The 22835-nt window shown below is 45.2% G+C and overlaps 1 protein-coding gene across 1 annotated transcript in view; it reads left to right on the top strand.

The window, feature by feature from the left end:
• Positions 1 to 2306: 2306 nt before the first annotated feature.
• The window catches only part of h6pd (hexose-6-phosphate dehydrogenase (glucose 1-dehydrogenase)), a 67403-nt gene continuing 46874 nt past the window's right edge, over positions 2307 to 22835 (top strand). The window contains exons 1-2 of the mRNA XM_059952289.1: positions 2307 to 2348; positions 13196 to 13852. Of these exons, the coding sequence (XP_059808272.1) occupies positions 13226 to 13852 (627 nt within the window). The 5' untranslated portion in view covers positions 2307 to 2348; positions 13196 to 13225. The remainder of the gene's footprint in view (positions 2349 to 13195; positions 13853 to 22835) is intronic.

The following is a 22835-nucleotide window of genomic DNA, read 5'->3' as shown; positions in this document are numbered from 1 at the left end:
ATGAAGCTGCAATCAATTGTGATTGAGTCACATCATCTATATAAATATCCTCCATCAGCTACTATTTATTTTATATTTTATTTAGAGACACAGCATGGAAACTGGTCCTTCTGGCCCAATGAGCCTGCTCCACCCAGTTACACCCATGTGACGAAGTAACCTACTGGCCCGTTTGCCTTTAGAATATGGGAAGAAACCCACACAGAGACAAGGAGAACATATAAACTGTTTACAGACAGCCCCTGTTCATGGGCGCTATAGTAGCATTGTGCTAACTGCTACGCTAATGCTTTCTGGAGAAATTATTCTGTCTTTATTGGGAGAAGGCTTTTCCAATAATTAAAAGGATTTTTTCCCCCCTGAATTGGAATTGTCTTATTATTGGAATTTGGAACATTATTATTGAAAATAGATCAGCAAATTTGCAGATTACGCCGAAATTGAGTGTGTAGTAGAAAGCGGGGAAGGCTATCAAAACTTGCAGTGGGATCTGGACCAGGTGGGAAAAAAAGGGCTGAAAATAGCAAATACAATTTATTGCAGAGAAGCATGAGGTATTGCATTTCGGGAGGACAGAACAGGGTGGGACTTACACAGTGCACAGTCGGGCACTGAGGAGTTCTGTAAAACAGAGGAATCCTGGAATACATATCCATTATTCTTTGAAAGTGACGTTACAGATTGATAGCGTCACAAAGAGAGCTTTGACCTTCAGAAATCAAAATACTGAGTACACGAATTGGGATGTTATGTTGAAGTAGTATAGGTCATTGGTGAGGCCTAATTCGGGGTATTGTGTGCAGTTCTGGTCACCTGCCTACTGAAGAGATATCAGTAAGATTGAAAGAGGATTGAGAAAAGATAAAATATAAATATAAAGTATGTTTCTGGATTTGATGACTTGAGTTACATGGAAAGGTTGAATAGGTTAGGATTTTATTCCCTAGAAAACGGGAGAATGAGGGAAGATGTGCTGATGCTACACCAAATTATGAGGGGTAGAGATAGAGCAGTTGCAAGCAGGCTTTTTGCACTGAGTTTGGTTGAGAGTAGAACTAGAGGTCACAGTTTAAAGGTGAAAGGTGAAATATTTAAGGGGGACATGGGGGGGCAGTTTTTCACTCAGAGAGTGGTACAAGTATGGAATGAGCTCCTAGTGGAAGTGGTGCATGTGGGCTTGATTGCAGCATTGAAGAGAAGTTTCGGTAAGTGCAATAATGGGAGGGGTATTGTCCAGGTGCGGTTTGACGGGACGGCACAGATTCGATGGGCCAAAGGGTCTGTTTCTGTGCTGTAGTGTTCTATGGTTCCCCTTATAAGGGCATCAAAGGATACAGGGAGAAGGCAGCAGAATGGGGTTCAGATTCAACACGCACAAAATGCTGGAGGAACTCAGCAGATTTCCAGCATCTGTAGATTTTCTCTTGTTTGGCGTTCAGATTCAGATTCCTTTATTTATTATACGTACTTCGTATAGAAAGTTCTTAGGATTTGGGGGCCCATACAAACTTCCTCAACCGTCTGAGGTGAAAGAGGTGCTGTTGTGCCTTTTTCACCACACAGCTGGTGTGTACAAACCAGGTGACAAACTCCTATGGATGTGTAATGGAGAGTATATTGACTGGCTCCATCACAGCCTGGCATGGAAACACTAATGCCCCTGAATAAATAATCCTACAAAAAATAGTGGATATGGTATAGTCTTTCATGGGTAAAGCCCTCTCCACCACTGGGCACATCTACATAGAGTGCTGGCACAGGAAAGCAGCATCCATCATCAGGGATCCCCAAACACCCAGGTCCGGCTCTCCTCTCCTCTCACTGCTGCCATCAGGAAGAAGGTACAAGAGCCTCAGGAGTCACATCATCAGGATCAGGAACAGTTACTGCCCCTCAACCATCAGCCTCTTAAACCAAAGGGGATAACTTCACTTGCCCCTTCTTTGAAAAGATCCCACAACCTATGGACTCACTTTCAAGGACTCTTCATCTCATGTACTCTATATCTATTGCTTATTCATTTATTATTATTATTATTATTATTATTATTATTATTTATTTCTTTTAGCATTTGCACTGTTTTATTTTACACACTGGCCGAACGCTCCAGTCTTTCATTGGTACTATTATGGATTTATTGAGTATGCCCACAAGAAAATTAATCTGGAGGTTATATGTGGTGATATGTGTACCTCTACAATAAATTGGCTTTGAACTCGCCTGCACCCTCTGTCTGCGACGGCGAAGCGGGGAACTCCGAGAGGCGGGCTCGAACCTGCGGAAGCGGGGTCAGATGACAGCCGCCGCCCGCCCGCCCGCTCGCTCACGGAAGTGTGCTCCTCGAGCAGGTTGGTTCGACGCGGGTTTTGTCGCGCCGGGAGCGGGGGGTTTGCTGCCGGGGAGGCGACGCAAGCGGGGCGAAAGAAAGCGCCTCTGTGCCGGCGGGGAGTTTCCGCGACGTGGAGCAGCCGCCTGCAGCCACCTTCCCCGAGCCCGGAGGGAAATGGCAGTCATTTCCCGGCCCCTTGCTGGCTTCCAGTCAGCACTGCACCTCATAAAGGCGGCGACTTGAACGGTGCGAGAGGCGAACACACACTTTGATATTAAAAAGGCGGCTGCGTACAGCGCTGACCTTTCGACGTGTCCTTCCCTACCAGAATCCCTCTGAAACACGCCTCCTGTTATCTCCTTTACTCCACATATTCAGTTTTTGCAGAATTCCCCCTCTTTTTTGTTTCGGCCCTGCGCTCGGGTGCAGTCTGTGTTTTGGGGATTGTTACTCTCTCCCAGGGGGTTCCCGCTTTCCCTCACACCCCAAAGACCGGTTAGCGGGACAGTCGGCCGCCGTAAATTGCCTCTCGTTCTATCCGAATCAGGTTTAATATCTTTGGATATGAACTTAGTTGTTTTGTGGTAGCAGTACATTGCATTACATAATAAGATAAAATTATAATTTACTATCTATATTTTTAAACAAGTAGTGCAAAAAAACCCCCAGCAAAAATTAATGAGGTAGTTGTCCATTCAGAAATCTGAAGGTGGAAGGGAAGAAGCTGTTCCTGAAGTGTTTAGTGTGTGTCCTCAGGCTCCTGTACCTGGATGGGGAGGGGTATGGAGAGCTATTGCCCAGGTACAGGTCGATGGGACTAGGCAGAATAATAGTTTGGCACAGTTTAGCTGGGCCCAATGGCCTATTTCTGTGCTGTCATCCTATTTCTCCCTAACTGGGGTATAGGCTGCTGATAGCAGCTCGCCAGAGTCCTCTGTTCTGGGCCAGGCTTTCAAGATGTAGGCCATCGAAGAACCTTCCTCACCCAGGGATGAGGTCTTTGTGGAGCCTATGTCGGCTTTCCTGTAGATCTGGGTTTTTATGAGATGGGGTTGCTAGGCCCATACCCAAACATCCTCCACTCGCAGCTGGACTCTGGACAATCTATAGTAGAGTTGTAGTTCTTGATTATCCTCTATGAATCTGATAGGAGAGGAGAGTGGACATTGGAAGAAAGGGAAGGAGGGGGATGAGAGGAGGTGATGGGCAGGTAAGAAGCGAACCAGAGAGGGGGAGGGAGGAGTAATTGCAGGAAGCTGGAGGGATTGACATTCATGCCATCACGTTGGAGGCTAGCCAGATGGAATATGAGGTGTTGCTTCTCCAACCTGAGTTTGGTCTCATCATGGCAGTAGAGAAGGCCATGGATTGACATATCAAAATGACAAATGGGAATTTGGTTGAAATGGGTGGCCACTGGGAGTTCTTGCCACTTGCAGCAGATAGAATAAAAGTGCTTGATGAAGCTGTCATACAATCTGACTAAAGTAGAGGAAGCCACACTGGGTGTACCAGATATAGTAGATGACTGCTGGGTTGGGGCCCTGAATGTTGGTGAGGGAGGATGTGTAGGGACAGGGATAAGTGCCAGGAGGGAGATCACTGGTGCGGGAAAAGTGGAACAAGGAGTCATGTAGAGAGTGATCCCTATGGAAAATAGAGGGAAGTGGGGAGAAAGGGTAAAGGAAAGATGTGCTAAGTGATAGTGGAACAGGTCCTTGCTCTCAAAGTTAACTGGGTGGCCACCGGGAGATGGAATTAAAGTTCAAAGTAAATTTTATTATCGAAGTACTTATATACAACCCCGAGATTCATTTTCTTGTGGGCATACTCATTAACTCTACAGAATAATAACCAATACAGAATCAAGGAAAGACCTCCTAACTAGGGCATTCAAGCAGAGAATTAAAATGCATGGTCATTGTAGAATCATAGATCATGTATGCTCTGTTTCCGTGGATCCCAGTGCCAGGATTCATCTTTCCTCTGACACAGATAGAGGGTTTAGGTTGAGCAAAAGGGTTAACCCAACCCCCAAATGTAAGGCCTGCCAGGAGCCCAGCTTCATCTTGTAATGTGGGAGAGAAACACCCGAGTGTTGTGATGTATTCTAGCCTCATCCCCTTCCTGGCCAAAGCACGGGAAAAAAGATTAAAGATCTTCTCAAACATGATTATCTTTATTTGTCCCATGTACCTTGAAACACATGGTGATATGCTTTGTTTGTGTCAATGAGCAACACAGCTCGAGGATGTACTGGGGGGCAGACCGCAAATGTCACCATGTTTCCAGTGCTAACACAGCATGCCCACAACCGGCTACTCCTAATTGATACGTCTATGGAACGTGGGAGGAAACACACGCGGTCACAGGGGGAGCGCACAAGCTCCTTGCAGACGGTGATGTGAATTGAACCCTGGTCTTGCAGCCGGCAGTATAAAGCATTGCACTAACCCCTAAGCCACACTGCTGCCTCGCCCTTGTTCCTTCCTAACTTGGCACCACACCTAGGCAGACCCTGGAAAACCTTTGCGCTCAGTCAGTAATACCTGGGGCAATCAATATATGGTCTTGAATCCAGAGTGAACGAGTGAACGCCTGTAGCACCGCAGGCGTGACCAGGGAGATCTTATCCCCAGGGGTAAAGTTATTCATTGCCTGTAATCAGTATTTCCTCAGCTGGGCAGATGAAATACGTCCTCCACTCTGACTGTCCTAGTCAAGTTGGAAGCTGAGATTCCTTCTTCAGCTCTTTGCCTCTTCCACCTATTGCCTCCCAGCTTCTCACACCATTCCCTCCCCCCTCTACCACGTCCCTACTTCACCCCCCAACCTCGATTCATCTGTCACTCATGCTCCTCCCCCTATCCGTCATCCTTTTGTTTCTGACTTCTGTTTCCAGCCCTGCTGAAGGTTTTTGGCCTATGACATCGTCTGTCCATCTCCCAGTATACGTGCTCCCTGTCCCGCTGAGTTCCTCCAGCATTTTGTGTGGTGGTTTGCTGAATGGACACGCTCATCACTCAGTGCTCCCTTCAGAGTGAACTTGTGGTTGTCACAGAGAACAGTCTTGTCTGCATTTATGACGAGGGAACGTTTGAATAGGTTAGGACTCCTGGAGCAGAGGACAATGAGGGGAGATTTGATAGAGATATTCAAAATTATGAGGTGTATTGGTAGGGTAGATGCAAGCTGGCTTTTTCCACTGAGGTTGGGTGAGACTAGTCTAGAGGTCAAGGGTGAAAGGTGAAATATTTAAGGGGAACTTCTTCATTCAGAGGATGGCATGAGTGTGGAAGGAGCTGCCAGCAAAAGTGGTGGACGTGGGTTTGATCTCAATACTTAAGAACAATTTGCATAAATGCTTGGATGGGAGGGGTATGGAGAGTTATGCTTCAGGTGCAGGTTGATGGGACGAGGCAGAATAATAGTTTGGCACTGACTGGACTGGATGGGCTGACGGGTCTGTTTCTGTGCTGTTGTGCTCTATGATTAGTGGTGTTGCCCTGTAAAAAAGAACAGTGACAGTAGCATCAGAAACCACACAGACATACACACAGACACACACCTTACAGATCACCCAGCTGTCAATCGGCCACAAGAAAGAAAATGCTGAAAAATGGAAGGAGACCACAGTAAAGTACAGTCCAATCACATTAATGTCAGAACATCGACCAACCCTTCTGTGATGCAGAACTTGTGCCTGGTCCGAATGGTGGCCCTGTTGGGAGTGAGCACTGACTGGGGTGAACGCTGTTGACCCTCTGGCCTCTGTTGGGAGTGATCACTGACTGGGTCCGAACGCCCTCACCTTGATGCTTCAATCTTCCTTGCCACTTCAATATGGGTTTGCTCAGGACCCTGCATCCCGTCTTTGGTTTTTTTTTGCCATGAGCCAGCTCGAGTTCTCAGTCCTTTTCAGGTCCCCGTCTCTGATCCCCAGTGGGCAGGCAGCTCTCTGGACATGGCAGAGCACTGAACTGCTCGATCGAGATCCAATCACAGGCACCAACAGTTTCTGTAACATAAGCAATACAAAAAGAACAAGCAGAAAGCTTAGAACAAAATGAAATAATTTAATAGATTTGCTATCTGGAAGATGTTGCCCAAGGAATCATTTGCTGGCACCATCTTGACCGGAAGAGTCAAGTGACAAATAAATATGCTGACGTAGTTTGGGAAATTTCAGATATCAAACCTGTAGGTTTTACCTTAAAACCTTTTCTTCTGTTTGGTGGAGATTAACGTTATTGAATTCCTGTCATCTCCAGTTTATAAACCTGTAATGTCACAGAGTCCTTTTAGAGAGGTCTTCTCAGTCTGCCAATGTTTGCAAAAATGTGTATTTTGTTTGGATGGGTCACAATGAAATTGGAAATAACAGCTTGAAGACAAATTTCTCATGGTATCTGCCCCATCCAAGTGCAGTCTTTGAAGCACACCGGAATTTAGGCATAGACAGGCGGAGACTTCAACTGAGGGCAGAAATGACTAATACCAGGGCACATAATTTTAAGGTGATTGGAGGAAAGTATAGGGGCAATGTCTGGGGCAAGTTCCTTACACAGAGAGTGAGGGGTGCATGGAACTCCCTGCTGGAGATGGGGGTTGCGATGGCAGAGGCAGATACAATCAGGGCACTTAATACACCCATATTGGCACATGAGTGAAAGGAAAATGGAGAGCTGTGTGTGAGGGAAGGGTTAGATTGATTGCAGGGTAGGTTCAAACAGCAAAACACACAAAATGCTGGTGGAACACAGGACTAACCAAAAGGAAAGGTAGTAAGAGGCCGAAGGAATTATAGTCCTGATGAAGGATCTCGGCCAGAAACGTCGACAGCGCTTCTCCCTATAGATGCTGCCTGGCCTGCTGCGTTTCACCAGCATTTTGTGTGTGTTGTTTGAATTTCCAGCATCTGCAGATTTCCTCATGTTTGCAGGGTAGGTTACAAGGTCACGCAATGTCATGGACCGAAGGGCCTGAACTCTTACTAGTCTTACTTAATGTTCATGACAATAATACCAGTGAATACTTAAGCAAGTTTATGAAGGAATCCTTCTCATGGGATAGTGGACAAATTAGACATTTTTAACAATCTACTTAATTTGTATAATTTTTCAGTACACATTGTAGCTTGTAATTTGGCAGCATTGTTACAGTTATTTATTATCACTTGACGTGGAACGAGACTGTATGGCTCTTCCTCAGATGATGGCAGTAGGTTTCTAGATGTTCAGAAGAAGAGGGAGTTAGCTTATTGACCCTGCTCTATCCTGGAAGACCTGGATTTTGGGTTTCAAAGTTTTTCCTGCTATTTGTCCAAAAGATGCTGACTTTGATCTCGCAGGGAATCACGACTCTGGGGAGGGGGTGAGAAGTTCCAATAATTTACAAGCCATTGAGAGAACTTCCTCCTCATTGTCCATATAACATGATAGGATTGATAAAAGGTGTATGGTGTGTTGGCCTTCATTAGTTGGGGGATTGAGCTCAATAATCTTGAGGTAATATTGCAGGTTAGACCACACTTGAAGTACTGGCTTCACTTCTGGTCGCCTCATTAGAGGAAGGATGTAGAAGCTTTAGAGAGGGTGCAGAGGAGATTTTCCAGGGTGCTGCCTCCATTACAGAGCATGTCTTATGAAGGTAGGTTGAGCGAGCTAGTTTTATCTCTTTGGAGTGAAGGAAGGTGAGCGGTGACTCGATAGAGGTGTACAAGATGATATGAGGCATAGATTGAGTGGACGGCCAGAGACCTATTCCCAGGGCGAAAATGATGTGTACATGTGAGCATAATTTTAAGGTATTTGGAGAAAGTGTAAGGGGTTGTCAGAAGTAAGATTTTTTTTTACACAGAGATTGGGGAGTACAAGGACTTGCTGCTGGGGTGGTGGTCGAGGCAGATGTGTTAGGGACGCTTGAGAGATTCTGAGGCACATGGGTGATAGAAAAATGGAGGGCGATGTGGGAGGGAAGGATTAAACTGATCTCGGACTAGGTAAAAAGGTCAGCACAACATTGTGGGCTGAAGGGCCTGTACCATGCTATAGTGTTGTTTCTTATATAAATGGGCACCACCACATTATCCAAGGCTCCCATCGTTGTAGACACCCCTCCTACCCCCATACCCTAGGGGAAATATCCCTCAAATATCTTCCCCCAAATGCCCTCAGACCTTTCTCATTTCAGTACTTCCTGAGCCAACTCCTATAATTTTCCTTGTCGGACAGCTCCCTCATCCCAGAGAAATACATTGTTTACATCAAAAATCAGTGAGGATTATGCAGAGGACAGCCCACAAGTGTTACCACACTTTCAACACAGCATGCTCACAATTCAGTAACCCTAACTGTATGTCGTTGGAAAGTGGGAGGAAACCAGAGCACCTGGAGGAAACCCGTGCGGTCTTTAGGAGAATGTACAAACTCCTTACAGACAGCAGTGGGCATTAAACCCGAATTGGTGAATGCTGGGGCTGTAAAGCAATGTGCTAACCGCTATGCTGTTGCGCAGCGCTCTGTTGGAGATGAAGGTAACGGAGGGGCACCTGGACCTTTGAGGCCTAACGTTTTTAGTGGAAGAACAAAATGGCCTCTGGATCTCAAAAGTCTTGGAGTGACAGAGAAAACCGAGGGAAGGGTTTGAAATGATCTAATCTACTTGGATTTCAGCTGTTGGGTGTGAAACTAGTTTTCTTTCTAACTTCCATCGCAAATCTGGCCACTTCAAATGAACATCCAGAGCAATCAGAAATATGGAGTCCATGAATGGCCCAGCAAAGTCAATAGTTACTCTTTGCCATGGTGATGACGACCACTCCCATGGGTGTAACGCTGGCTGTGGGGGTGCATTTTGAACTTTCTGGCATCCTGAACAGCTTTTGGCCAAGTCTTCAATCTGTTTGTCTATTCCCTTTTCAATCACCTTGTACTTAGCATTAAGCAGCTGTGACAGCCTCTGGTTCGTGCTACCATTTGGGCTGCACTTTGATGGAGTGCCAGTATAGTTAGATTTTTGTCAACTATTCACATCCAAAAAGTGCCTCCCAGTTTCTTAGAAAAGTAGTATCTTAGAAAACAGTCTGTTGTAGTCAGCCTCTGAAATTATAGACAAAGCTGACACTGTGTCCAGTTCCATTTTCAGTTTTACACCAGACACATCTATTGTGATCCAGATGATTTTGTGACCTGCTTCAATAAAACGATGCAATTCTAAGCATGACAGCTCATCTTTGTCAGACTCTGTTGTCTGATTCAGTTTTACGTTCGGTAACTTTATGCATTTGCTCAGTTTTGTGTTTGAGACTTTACATCTGGTTGTACGTTTTGTCTGCCTTGCACATTCTCTCTCTGCGACTTCCTGCAGACTCCTTCTTTGAGCCTACAGACATTTACATCATGGGAGGGTTTGCCACGTTAATATCATCTTTGCACTATTCAGGGATATTTTGTGCATTTCACACTCTAATCTCCTTTTCTATAGTTCTGCTGCATGCCCATTCAAAGGTTATGTCTCTTTCAGTAGCCTTTTTTTTTAGTGCTTTGACTATGAATTCCACATATAAGCCTGTCCCTTAATGCATCAGAAAGTCCATCTCTAAAGTCACAATACTGGGGAAGTTTGCACAGTTCTGCAATGTATTCAGAAATGCTTTCATCCTTTCACTGATCCCTCTTGTAAAGTCTAAATCCCTCAGCTATTGCATGCAGTTTAGGGCTCAAGTAATTTTGTAAAATTGTAACTGTTTAATCGAACATCTAGCTCGCTGGCTTTACAGGGGTTACTAGGGTACGTAAGAGATTGTACGTTAAGCTAAGAAGCACAGGGCTTTCTTTTGCTCCTCCATGTTGTTTGCGTTACATACAGTTCAACCCTCTTGATATACAACTCTCAGCTTTCATTAGCACTGTCAAATTTGTAAACTTTCCCGACTGAAGCCATCGCCACATCATTTTCACTTCAAATTCAGTGCATCTTTCACTGTTACTATGCACTGTACTCGTGCCTTTGTCAGTGTCTGTGATGGCCTTCTCTGTACTGCTCTTCTGTCCTGTAATTGTGCCGCCATAACTGTGGGTACATTTTGTGATATTTTCTGACATTCGGGTTCATCCTCATCGCCAGGTTGCTGTGTCTGTGCACAATTACGTTTCAATTAAATGAAAGCACGCACATGGGAGATGGCTTTAACTGGTGCGTTCACATTGCATTGAGAGAGAGAGAGACAACAATGCAGATGCATAGGCAACTGATCAATATGTAGTTCTAAGGGGAGTGGAAATCATTGCTGTAAAAGAAATAGATCCATACATTACAGATTCCACAACTTATCGACTCACTTTCAAGGTCTCTACATCTCGTGTGCTCGGTATTATTTATTTATTTTTATTAGGGTTATTTTGCTTTTTTTTGTCTTTTGCAATTAGTTCTTTGTCAGTCTGTTTACTTATAGTTTTTTTTCATAAATTCTAGTGTACTTGTTTTCTGTAAATGCCTACAAGGTAGTATATATGATATGTAAGTTCAAAGTTCAACGTGCATTTTTTTTTATCAAGTTTGTGTACTCTATACCAGCTTGAGATCCATCTTCCAGGCAGCCACAAAACAAAGAAACCCAAAATAACCCATTAAAAAAAAATGTCAAACAAATTCACCTGGATTTTGGCCACCTTCCACCCAGTACTTACTGCAGTTTATAGTTTTCATTATCATGTATTGCCGTGTACTGCTGCTGCAAACCAACATTTGCCGGTGATTCTGATTCTGAGGGGGACAGGGAGAGGCAGGATGGGTAGAACGATGACAAAGACAGGTAAAGGGTTCCCTGACCCAGGTGAGTTGAGCTCTGGGGGGAATGAGGAACCACACCCCACACCCCCTGCAGGTGGTGCTGTGAGCTGTCTTTTCACTGGGTGTGTTGTACTGAGAGCTTTTTCGTGACTGAGCTACGTCCCCACTGGCTACTTGATTCCCACCCGTCATTCTGGAAGCATAGAACAGTACAGTCTGGGAACAGAAGAGATTCTGCAGATGCTGGAAATCTTGAGCAGCACCCACAAAATGCTGGAGGAACTCAGCAAGTCAGGCAGCATCTATGGAGGGGAACAAACAGTTGAGGTTTCAGGCTGAGACCTTTTATCAGCACAGGAAAGGAAGGGACAGCCTTTACCCATCACCTGGCTTCACCTATCACCTGCCAACTTGTACTCATCACCTTCCCCTACCTTCCTATTCTGGTTTCTGCCCCCTTTCTTTCCAGCCCTGATGAAGGGTCTCGGCTTGTAAGGTAAACTGCTTATTCCCCTCCATAAATGCTGCCCGACCTGCTGAGTTTTTCCCAGTAGTGTGTGTGTGTGTGTTACAGGAACAGGCTCTCTGCACACGATGTCTGTGCCGAATATGAGACCAAATTTAGCTGACTTTTTTTCTACCTACACGTGATCCATAGTCACCTGGCCCTACCCGCTATATATATATATATATATATCTCTGTTTAACAGCCTCTGAAATGTCTCTATCGTTTCTGCCTCCACCACCACCCCTGGCAGCCTGTTCCAGACACCCACCACTCTGTAAATAAAAATAAGCCCGGCGCATTTTAGAATTGTTTCCCTCTTACCTTAAATACATATCTTCCAGTATTTGACATTTCTACTCTGGGAAAATTTTTGATTCATTCATTTTGATTAATTTCTTTTTAACTTCTGATTAGAATTTTACCTTCATAATTTACCCGCCGGGGCAGGGTTAGCAATTATCATCTCCAGTTGCACTTTGTCAGCAAAATTTGGATGTACAGTGTGACTTCCCACTGTGTATGAAAACCTCAAATCTGCTTCGAACAGCATATGAATGGGATAGATTTCCATAGATTTTTCCTTAAGTAGGACACGTGATCTCTAATATACAGTTGATCAAATGCAATGTAAGAACATGGTTTGTACTAGTAAATTGCTAGGGGTTCCAATTCAATGCTAAGTAACCAGTATTGATAAGTTCTGATTCATTTATCACACATACAGTGAACAATCACCACACCCAAGGATGTGCTGGGGACAGCCTGCAAATATCGCCAGACATTCTGGCGCCAACGTCGCATGCCCACAACACGCAGCAGAACAACACAAACAACAGCAATGGAGCAAAAGGACAACAACGATGTAAAACAAGCCCCTTTCCTCCGCAACCCCCACCACCCATTCACACCCACAGTCCTCCAATCCCAGGCCTCTGGGCCTCCAGTCTCCACATTCAGAGGACCTGTCCTGGGCCCAGGACATAAGTGCTATTATGAAGAGAGTACAGCAGTGCCTCTGCTTTCTAAGGAATTTTCAAAGATTTGGCATGACACCTAAAACTTTGACAAACTTCTATGGATGTGTGGTAGAAAGTGTATTGACTGGCTGCATCACAGCCTGGTATGGAAACCCCAATGCCTTTGAATGGAATATCCTACAGAAAGTAGTGGCTAATGTTCAGTCCAACACGGGTAAAGCCCCACTCCACCATTAAGCACATTTACACGATGTGTTGTCACAGGAAAGGAGCATCTATTATCAGGGGCCCCCATCACTCAGATCATGCTCTCTGTGAAAATCCCATCCATACTCAAGTTACCCTGGCTGGCACCAACGATCATTCCATGATCAAAGACACTTAGGTCACATTTCTTCCCCAGTTAGGTGAGGTCTGAGCAACAACTGAACCTCTTGACCATGTCTGCATGCTTTTATTAATTAAGTTGCTGCAACATGAGTGGCTGATTAGATATTTGCATTGATGCAGAGATGTACCTAATAAAGCAGCCACCGAGTGTATGATTCGATGTGGACTCTCTAATTTGTGCATCTTCTTTCCTTGAAGGTATTGGGAGGGTTCTGTCTCAGTGCAGTTATGATCCCAAGGCAAGTTCTTTATGGCCTGTTCGTCGGGGGAGTATTGCAGATATTCACCACGGAATGCAAGACACACATCTCTGTCGTCTTGGTCGGGGCAACTGGAGACCTGGCGAGGAAGTACCTCTGGCAAGGGTTATTTCAGATGTATACAGAGCAGCTCGATATACACAGTTTCAGTTTCTATGGTGGCACCCGGCTCCATCCCACAGAGGGCACGCCAGTGATGTATGAGATTATCAAGGGCCTAACGTGTTTGCCCAGTGTGCCTTCTGTCAGGTGTGTGATGCTGAAGGACCAGTTTATAAAGTTGTCTCAGTACCATCAGCTGGACACCATGGAAGACTACTCCAATCTGGACAGGAAGATCGACGAGCTGCTCACTCAGGAGGGCCTTAAGGAAGAAGGCCGCCTCTTTTACTTCAGCGTCCCTGCGTTTGCCTACGTTGACATAGCAACGAAGGTCAACGCCACCTGTCGACCACAGAACGGACCGTGGCTGCGAGTCGTCCTAGAAAAGCCCTTCGGCCATAACCTGGATTCAGCCCAGCGGTTAGCTGAGGAGCTGCAGAAGTTTCTCCGCGAGGAGGAGATGTATAGAATTGACCATTACCTTGGCAAGCAGGTGAGTAAGGTGATCTCTTCCCTCCGCCCCCCCCAATGTATTGTGAGTGTGCTGTTGATGACAATAAGGCATAGGAGCAGAATTAGGCCTTTGGGCCCATCGAGCCTGCTCCATCGCTGGGTCATGGCAGAGCTCCTGGAGGAAGTCCATGCCGTCAGGGGAACAATATACACTCAGTGGCCATTTTATTAGGTACACCTATATACCTGCTCATTGATGCAAATATAGTATCTAATCACCCAATCACTTGGTAGCAACTCAAGGGAAAAAAAGCATGCAGACATGATCAAGAGGTTCAGACAAAACATCAGAATGGGGAAAAAGTGTGTTCCAAGTGATTTTGACTGTGGAATGATTGTTGGTGCCAGATGGGGAGGTTTGAGCATCTCAGAAAGTGCTGATCTCCTGGAATTTTCACACACAGCATGCTGTAGAGGTTACAGAGAATGGCCAGACTGGTTCAAGCTGACAGGAAGGTGACAGTAACTCAAATAACCACACGTTACAACAGTGGTGTGCAAAAGAGCATCTCTGAATGCACAACATGTCGAACCTCAAAGTGGACGGGTTACAGTGCCGAGGACCTCACTGGGTTCCATTCTTGTACCTAATAAAGTGGCCACTGAGTGCATAAACTGTGGAATATTTAAACCTCTTGCAAATAAGGCTTGGTAACTGAGTCCTGGGAAAGGAAGGAGGCTGTCTGAGATGATTCATCGTCCTCAAGGTAACTGCTCTTTCATCGAAATGACAAGAATTTCTTACAGCACATGGAGAGGGATGTGACTTGGGATTTAGAGAGTAGATTGACATTGACGATTGGATTGAAATGACACCATCTGAAGTCTTGGATCACAAAATACTCTGGAGCAGGGGTTCCCAACCTGGGATCCATGGACCCTTTGGTTAATGGTAGGGGTCCGTGGCATAAAAAAGGTTGGGAACCTCTACTTTAGAGAGAGCGGAGGCCCTCGGGGCCTTGGCTTCCTCTGTGTGCAGGTAAAGACCAGTCTGTTAGTGCCAGGAGACGATTTCCAGTCAAACAGGATCATTTTCCTGTTCATGTGTCCTTCTGGATGATTGCTTGATTGACTTAAGGAGCAGGACATGAATTTCATAACAAGGCTTAATTAAAACGTGGCGGTTGAGTGTGAGGATGAGTCATTGTGTGCTTGACATGGCTTTGTCGTCTTTCATCAAACACAGAAGATAGACTATTATAGTGCAGGAAAGGCCCTTTGGCCCACAATGTTATGCTGGCCTTTTAACCTATGTTCAGATCAATCCAACTATTCCCTCCTACATTTTTCTTTTATCCGTCTATCTAGGAGTTTCTTAACTCAGTAGCATGTTCCATGCACCCGACACTCTGTGTTTAATTAAAAACTTACCTCTGTCATTTCTCCCCCCCCCCACCCCCCATACTTTCTGACAAGTACTTAAGAATTATTCAACCTTGTATTAGCCATTTCCATCCTGGGAAAAAGTCTCGAGCTATTCCCCCCCCCCCCCCCCAATCTATGTCTTTTTTGTTTGTTGAAGTATGGTGCAGAACAGGCCCTTTGAGCCACACCACCCAGTAATCCCCTAATTTAACCCTCGTCTAATCACCGGATAATTCACAATGACCAATTAACCTAGTAACTGGTAGTCTTTAGACTGTGGGAGGAAACCAGGGCACCTGGAGGAAACCCATGTGGTCACAGGGAGAATGTACAAATTCCTTACAGACAGCGGCAGGAATTGAACCTGGGTTCCTGGTACTGTAAAGCGTTGTGCTAACCAGTACATCACTGTGCCGCCCCATCTTATTATTTTGTACATCCCTGTCAAGCCATCTGTCATCCTCTGACCCTCCTTTCCTGGTTTTGGTGTTTCATGTGTTTCTGGTGAAGTCTGTTTTGAGCTTTGCTGTTTGGCCTGAGTTTTGATTGAGAATATCATTGACTGATTATTCTTCCAGACGATGGAAGAAGGTATGTCACATTTGTGCAAATAAGACCATATCTAAGCTTTTGAGACAGTGCAGGCTTGGAAGTTTATCAGCAGCTTGGGTAACAAATAGGAGCATCTTTGAGTCAGTTATAGAGTGATTTTTGGAATAAGCAAATTATGAGGGGCAGGGATTGATTAGAGATGATTTGTTGGTGTAAGATTCTGATTGGCTGATTTAATTGTGTTTTCGTGAAGTAACTAAATATACTCCACTTCACTCACCCCAACACTGAACTGATTTCACACCTTTGGATTCTACAAGTCATGTTCTCAGTATTTATTTATTATTATTTTTTTCTCCTCTTTTTGTATTTACTCAATTTGTTGTCTTTGGCACATTGTTTGCTTTTTGTGTCTTTATTGATTCTATTGTGTGCCTTTGTATTTACTGTGAATGCCCACAAGAAAATGAATCTCAGGGTAGTATATGGTGACATGTATGTACTCTTGATAATAAGTTTTATTTTGAACTTTGACATTTGACAAGGATGCTGCCTGGAATGGGTTGTGTTGAAAGGATGAGTGAGCTAGGGATTTGCTCTTCGAGTGAAGGATGATAGGAGACGACTTGATAGAGGTGTATACGACATATGCAATACTGTACAAAAGTCTGAGAGAGATATGCCTAAGACTTCTGCACAATACAGTCGGCCCTCCTTATCCATGAATTCCGCATGCGCGAATTCAACCAATCGCGAAAACCCGGAAGTGGTGTTCCAGCACTTGTTGTTCAAGCATGTACAAACTGTTTTTTCTTGTCATTATTCCCCAAGCCATGCAGTAGAACAACAATTTAACATAGCATTTACATTGTATTAGGCATTATAAGTAATCTAGAGATGATTTAAAGATTGCGGGAGGATGTGCGTGGGTTATCGTGCATCGGGATCGAAAAAAATCGAAAGTTCTCTTACTAGGTAAGTCGGAACAGGTACATCCGGTATTATTTAGTGTCAGTTAGTCACACATTTGTCTTAGTATATAGTATATATTTTACCTTTCTGTGCATATAAAACACTTAAGAACATGTTTCAGCGTTGTTCAGTCCAGTGACAGACCACTCCCGACTGCACTCTCCACTGTGCCAGGTTGATGTGGAGGATCAAATACCCAAAACCCAATATTTAAACCACTGCATTGCTTAGTAATAATTGTAGCTTTCATCGGGGCAGAGCCTTTCTCACTTTATCCTTTAAAATTGTTCTGATAGCTGACCGATATAACCTAACGCTTTTCCAATGACTGATGGCGTTTCACCTCTTTCCAATCGCTTTATTATTTCCACTTTATTTTCGATCGTGATCGTGATTATTTTCATGAACAGAAACACTGCGGATTCAGAGTTCTGCTGCCGGGTACTAATGTCCACCGCACTGAGACAGGTGAAATAAGGTCTGGGGTTCTGCTGGGTCCTAAGATCCACCGCATTGAGACAGGTTGCATAAGAGACTTGAGCATCTGCAAATTTTGGTATCCGCGAGGGGTCCCGGAACCAATCCCTCGCAGATAAGGAGGGCCGACTGTACTGTATTAATTTTATGTATTGCACTGTACTATCGCCGCAAAAAAAAACAACTTTCATGCCATATGTGAGTGATGATAAACCTGATCCTAACATAGGTTTCTTTTGTGGACTGAGAGTGGGGAAGGAGCAGGGAGAGGGGAATCACTGAACTGTTCCCGTAGCCTATGGACTCTCTTTCAAGGACTCTTCATCTCATGTTCTCGATATTTATGGCTTATTTATTTTATTTTCTTTTGTACTCGCACAGATTGTTGTTTTTTGCACACAGGTTGTCCTACCCTGTTGGGTGTGGTCTGTCATCGGTTCTATGATGGTTATTGGATTTGAGTATGCCTGCAAGAAAATGGATCTTGGGGTTGTACATGGTGACATATCTATTCTTTTACAACGAGCTTACTTTGAACAGCTCTGTGTTGGGCCAAGTGAAGTTGAGTGAAGTTATCCCACTGGTTCAAAAGCCTGTTGGTTGAAGGGTAACAACTTCCTGAAAGTGGTTGTGTGGGACCTGAGGCTCCTGCACCTCCTTCCTGATGGCAGCAGCGAGAAGAGAGCATGTCCTGGATAGTCTCAGCCTGAAACATCTCCTCTGTAGATGCTGCCTGACCTGCTGAGTTCCTCCAGTATTTTGTGTTGCTCTGTACTCTGCTGTATTGTTTTAGTAATGAGGAGAAGCTGGATCGTCAGTGTTTGGTTTCTTGGAGGCAGAGGCTGAGTGGGGTTTTAGCAGAGATGTCCAAAACAAAGAGCGATATAGATCGGGTAGCTGGTGAGGAGCTTTTCCCCATGGCTGGGGTGTTTAAGACCAGAGGGTATGCATTTAAGCTTAGAAGTGGAAGATTTAGTGGGGATCTGAGGAAGTATTTTTCCACCCAAGGGATGATGGAATCTGGAACATGCAGCCTGAGGGAGTGATGGAGATGGAGACTCTCACAATATCTAAGAAGCATCTGGCCGAGCACTTAAATCACCACGGCATAACAGGCTGCGGCCTAATAATGGTGGATGGGAGTGGTATGAATGCATACTTGCATGCACACAGAGGCTCTGGGGACTGTTTCTATGTTCAGTAATCCTATGATGTTTGTTACAAGTGTCCTAAAAACCAGAATGGGGAAATTCTTCTTCTACCAGTGTGAGTGACCCATTTGCATAGATGCTCCAGTTCATAAGATTCCCTTAATTGATATCCAGTGAGTGCTCTTAGGGATGTAACCGTCTCACCGGGACTCTTACACTAACTTGGCTTGTTAGCTAACTCTGCCAACAGCCACGTGACTCAGGGGGAAGGCCATCTTTCATAAACAATATACATCTAGGGATGGTATGATTTGGGATTCAACCAAACAGGAACATTGGGAATTCTGACTAAAGGAACCTTGAGCATATGCTGTGTAAATGCTGCCCTTACGCAATTAGCGGTCGGCAGGAAATAAAAGATTGTACGCCGCATAACATTATAAAGAAAGCATATTTACCAGTTTCAGCTTCAAGCAATTAATAGGAAAAAGAAAAGAAGGAAACAGTAAATGGGCCTATTATAATTAAACCAGTCTAAATGTGCACGGAAGCATTGGAACTCGTGTCCTGTCTGTAGTGGTTGGATGTATCGCTTTACTCACGGTGCTGAATCCTCATCACCAATCACAGGTAGAACTGCCCTACTTGGATCCTTTGTCTCATGAATTACCCCTTGCATGAGGGTCTGCCGTTTGGGTTGGATCCTCCAGGTGTCTTCCCTGATCCTCTCCCCACCATATCTCCTGCAAAGAGACAGCAAACCCGTCAGAAATCTCTCTCCGCCCAGCTCTCTCTAGAACCTTCTCTCCATCCCACCAACCTGATCGGCTGACACAACAGTCACGGGTCGAACAACATGCTCCTTACCTTCGGCCGAAACCAAAACACTCCACCAGCAGGATATTCTTCTTTTTCAGAAAACTGCTAAAATAAAATACCTCACAGTGTAGCAGTAGAAATCTTAACCAGGGCAGCACATGTGTTTGAGACAGAAGCAGGAATTAGGAGGGCTTTTGGCACATTAGCCTTGATAAATTTGAGTATTGAGTACAGGAATTGTGATGTTATATTGAAGATGTTGGGGAGGCAAAATTTGGAGTACTTGTGTGCAATTCTGGTCACAGGAGATTGAAAGAGTTCAGGGAAAATTTATTTTCATTGACAGTTGCCGACGGGACATTAACTGTCTAGACTTTAACACTCCTCTCTCCTATTCCAACCTCACTCCTTTCAAACGTTCTGCTCTCCACTCCCTCCGCACCAATCCCAATCCCACCATCAAACCCATAGATAAGGAGACGCTGTAGTAGTCTGCGAGCTGACCTCTACTTAGCTGAGGCCCAGTGCCAACTCTCAGACATCTCTTCCTTACCCCTCAAACGTGCTCCCACAAAGAAACACCAGGCCATTGCCTCCCACATCATCACCAACCTTATTGACTCTGGGGATCTTCCATCCTCTGCCACGAACGTCATAGTTCCCCCACCTCGCACCTCCCATTTCTACCTCTTACCCAAAATCCACAAACCTGCTTGTCCAGATAGACCCATTGTTTCAGCTTGTTCCTGCCCCACTGAACTCATATCTGCATACCTCAACTTTGTTTTATTCCCCCCCCCCCCCCCAGTTCAGTCCTCCAACTTCATCCATGACACCTCACTCGCTCTTGATCTTTTCAAGGATTTCAAGTTCCTGGCTCCCATCATCTTATTTTCACTATGGATGTCCAGTCCCTATACAGCTCCATCCCCCACCAGGAAGGCCTCAAAGCTCTCCATTTCCTTCTGGACACTAGACCCAACCAGTTCTCCTCCATCACCATTCTCCTCCACCTAATGGAACTTGTCCTCACTCTAAGTAATTTCTCCACTGTCTCCTCCCAATTCCTTCAACCAAAAGGTGTGGCCATATGCAAGTGCCTGCCTGTTTGTCAGCTCCTTGGATCAGTCTATGTTCCAAGCCTAAGCTGGTGACTGTCTCACACTTGTCATGTGCTATATCAGCAACTGCATTGCTGCTGCTTCCTGCACCTGTGCTGAACTCGTCGATTTCATCCACTTTGCCTCCAACTTCCACCCTGCCCTCAAGTTCACCTCGCTCATTTCCAACATTTCCCTTCCCTTTCTCGATCTCACTATCTCCAGGGATAGCTTATCCACCGATGTCTATTATAAACCAATGGATTCTCACAACTACCTAGACTATACCTTGCCCCACCCCGCTACTTGTAAAAATACCATCCCTTTCTCTCAATTTCTCCATCTCCACTGCATTTGCTCTCAGGATGAGGCTTTTCCTTCCAGAACGAAGGAGATGTTCTCCTTTTTCAATGAAAGCTGCTTCCCTTCCTCCACCATCAACACTGTCCTCAACCACATCTCTTCCATTTCACGCATGTCTGCTCTCACCCATCCTCCCACCACCCTACCAGAGATGGGGTTCCTCTTGTCCTCACTTACCACGCCAACAGCCTCCACATCCAGCACACAATTCTCCAAAACTTCCACCACCTCCAAATGGATCCCACCACCAAATACATCTTTCCCTCCCCCCCCCCCATCCCACTTTCTGCTTTCCGCAGGGATCGACTTCCTTGTCCATTCGTCCCTTCCCTCTGATCTCTCTCCTTGCAAGCAGAACAAGTGCTACACCTGTCCCTACACCTCCTCCCTCACTACCATTCAGGGCCCCAAACAGTCCTTCCAGGTGAGGCAACACTTCACCTGTGAGTCTGTTGGGGTCATATACTATGTTTGGTGCTCCCGGTGTAGCCTCTTGTATATCGGTGAGACCCGACGTAGATTGGGAGACCACTTCACCGAGCATCTGCGGTCCATCCGCCAGAATAAGTGGGATTTCCCAGTGACCACCCATTTTAATTACACTTCCCATTCCGATTCCAATATATCTGTCCATGGCCTTCTCACTGTTGGAATAAGGCCACACTTAATTTGGAGGAACAACACCTTATATTCTGTAGCCTCCAACCCGAAGGCATGAACATCGATTTCTCAAACTTCCAGTAATGCCTCCACCCCCCCATCCCCCTTCACTGTTTCCAATCCCCTTGTCCCTCGCTCATGTTATCACCTTGCCCGACCATTGCCTCCCTCTGGTGCTCCTCTCCCCCGCCCTTTTTTCTTTCTTCTATGTCATCTGTCTCTTTCACCAATCAGCTTCCGAGCTCTTTGCTTCATTCCTCCCCATCCAAGTTTCTCCTGTCGTTTCTCCTTCCCCCACCCCTACCTTTCAAATCTACCCCTCAGCTATTTTTTCTCCAGTCCTGCCAAGGGGTTTTGGCCCAATATGTTGACTGTACTTTTTTTCCACAGATTGCTGCTTGGCCTGCTGAGTTCCTCCAGCATTGTGTGTGTGCTGCAGAAGAAATTTACAAGAATGTTGCTGGGACTTGAGGACCTGAATATAGGGCAAAGGTTGAATAGGTTAGGATTTTTTCCCCCTGGAGTGTAGGAGAATGAGGGGAGATTGGATAAAGGCATACAGAATTATGAGGGGTATAGATAGGCAAAATGCAAACAGACTTTTTCCACTGAGATTGGGTGAGACTAGACTAGAAGTCATAGATTAAGGGTGAAAGGTGAAGTAATTAAGGCGAACCTGTGTGGAGTGAGCTACCAGCAGAATGGTGGATGCAGGTTTGACTGCAACATTAAAGAGAAGTTTGAATAAGTACGTGGAAGGGGGGTATGAAGGGCTGTGGTCCAGGAGCAGGTCGATGGAGCCAGGCAGAATAACAGTTCAACATGGACTAGATGGACTAAAGGGTCTCTTTTTCTGCTGCAGTGTTCTGTAACTACAGATGCTGGAAGTGGAGTTACAACTTCCCCACTCTTGTTCCAACCCATCCTTTCACCTTTCCATAGCTGTGATCTCCCCTCTTCCCAGTCATGATGAAGAGTCTTGGCCCGAAACGTCAACTGTCCATCACCCTCCACGGATGCTGCCTGACCTGCTGAGTTCCTTCAGCACCTCGTTTTATTTTTTCACTGCAATTCAATTGGATCATGGCAGATACAAGACGACTTAGAACAGTGCAGCACAGGAACATGCCCTTCATCTCACAATCTTTGCCTTGACCCCACTTTCCATCCCAATTTCCCATGATTCCATTTGAGTCTCTGAGCTCCAAAAATGTCGCACCATTCTCTGTAAACTCTAGAAACTGTTATGCGTGAAAATTCCAGGACATCAGCCATTTCTGAGATACTCAAGCACCCCATATGGCACCAACAATCCTTCCTTGGTTGGAGTCACTTGGATCACATTTCCTCACCATTCTGATGTTGGGTCTAAACAATAATTGAACCTCTTGACCATGTCTGCATGCTTTTACGCAGTGAGCTGCCACATGATTGGCTGATTAGATATTTGTATTAACAAGCAGTACCTAATAAGGTGGCCACTGAGTGTAAGTGTAATATTTCT

This window comes from Hypanus sabinus, chromosome 27 (assembly GCF_030144855.1).
Source record: "Hypanus sabinus isolate sHypSab1 chromosome 27, sHypSab1.hap1, whole genome shotgun sequence".
In the NCBI taxonomy this organism is placed as follows: Eukaryota; Metazoa; Chordata; class Chondrichthyes; order Myliobatiformes; family Dasyatidae; genus Hypanus; species Hypanus sabinus.
Note: the sequence above shows the minus strand (reverse complement) of the source record. Positions and strands in the feature narration are given on the sequence as shown.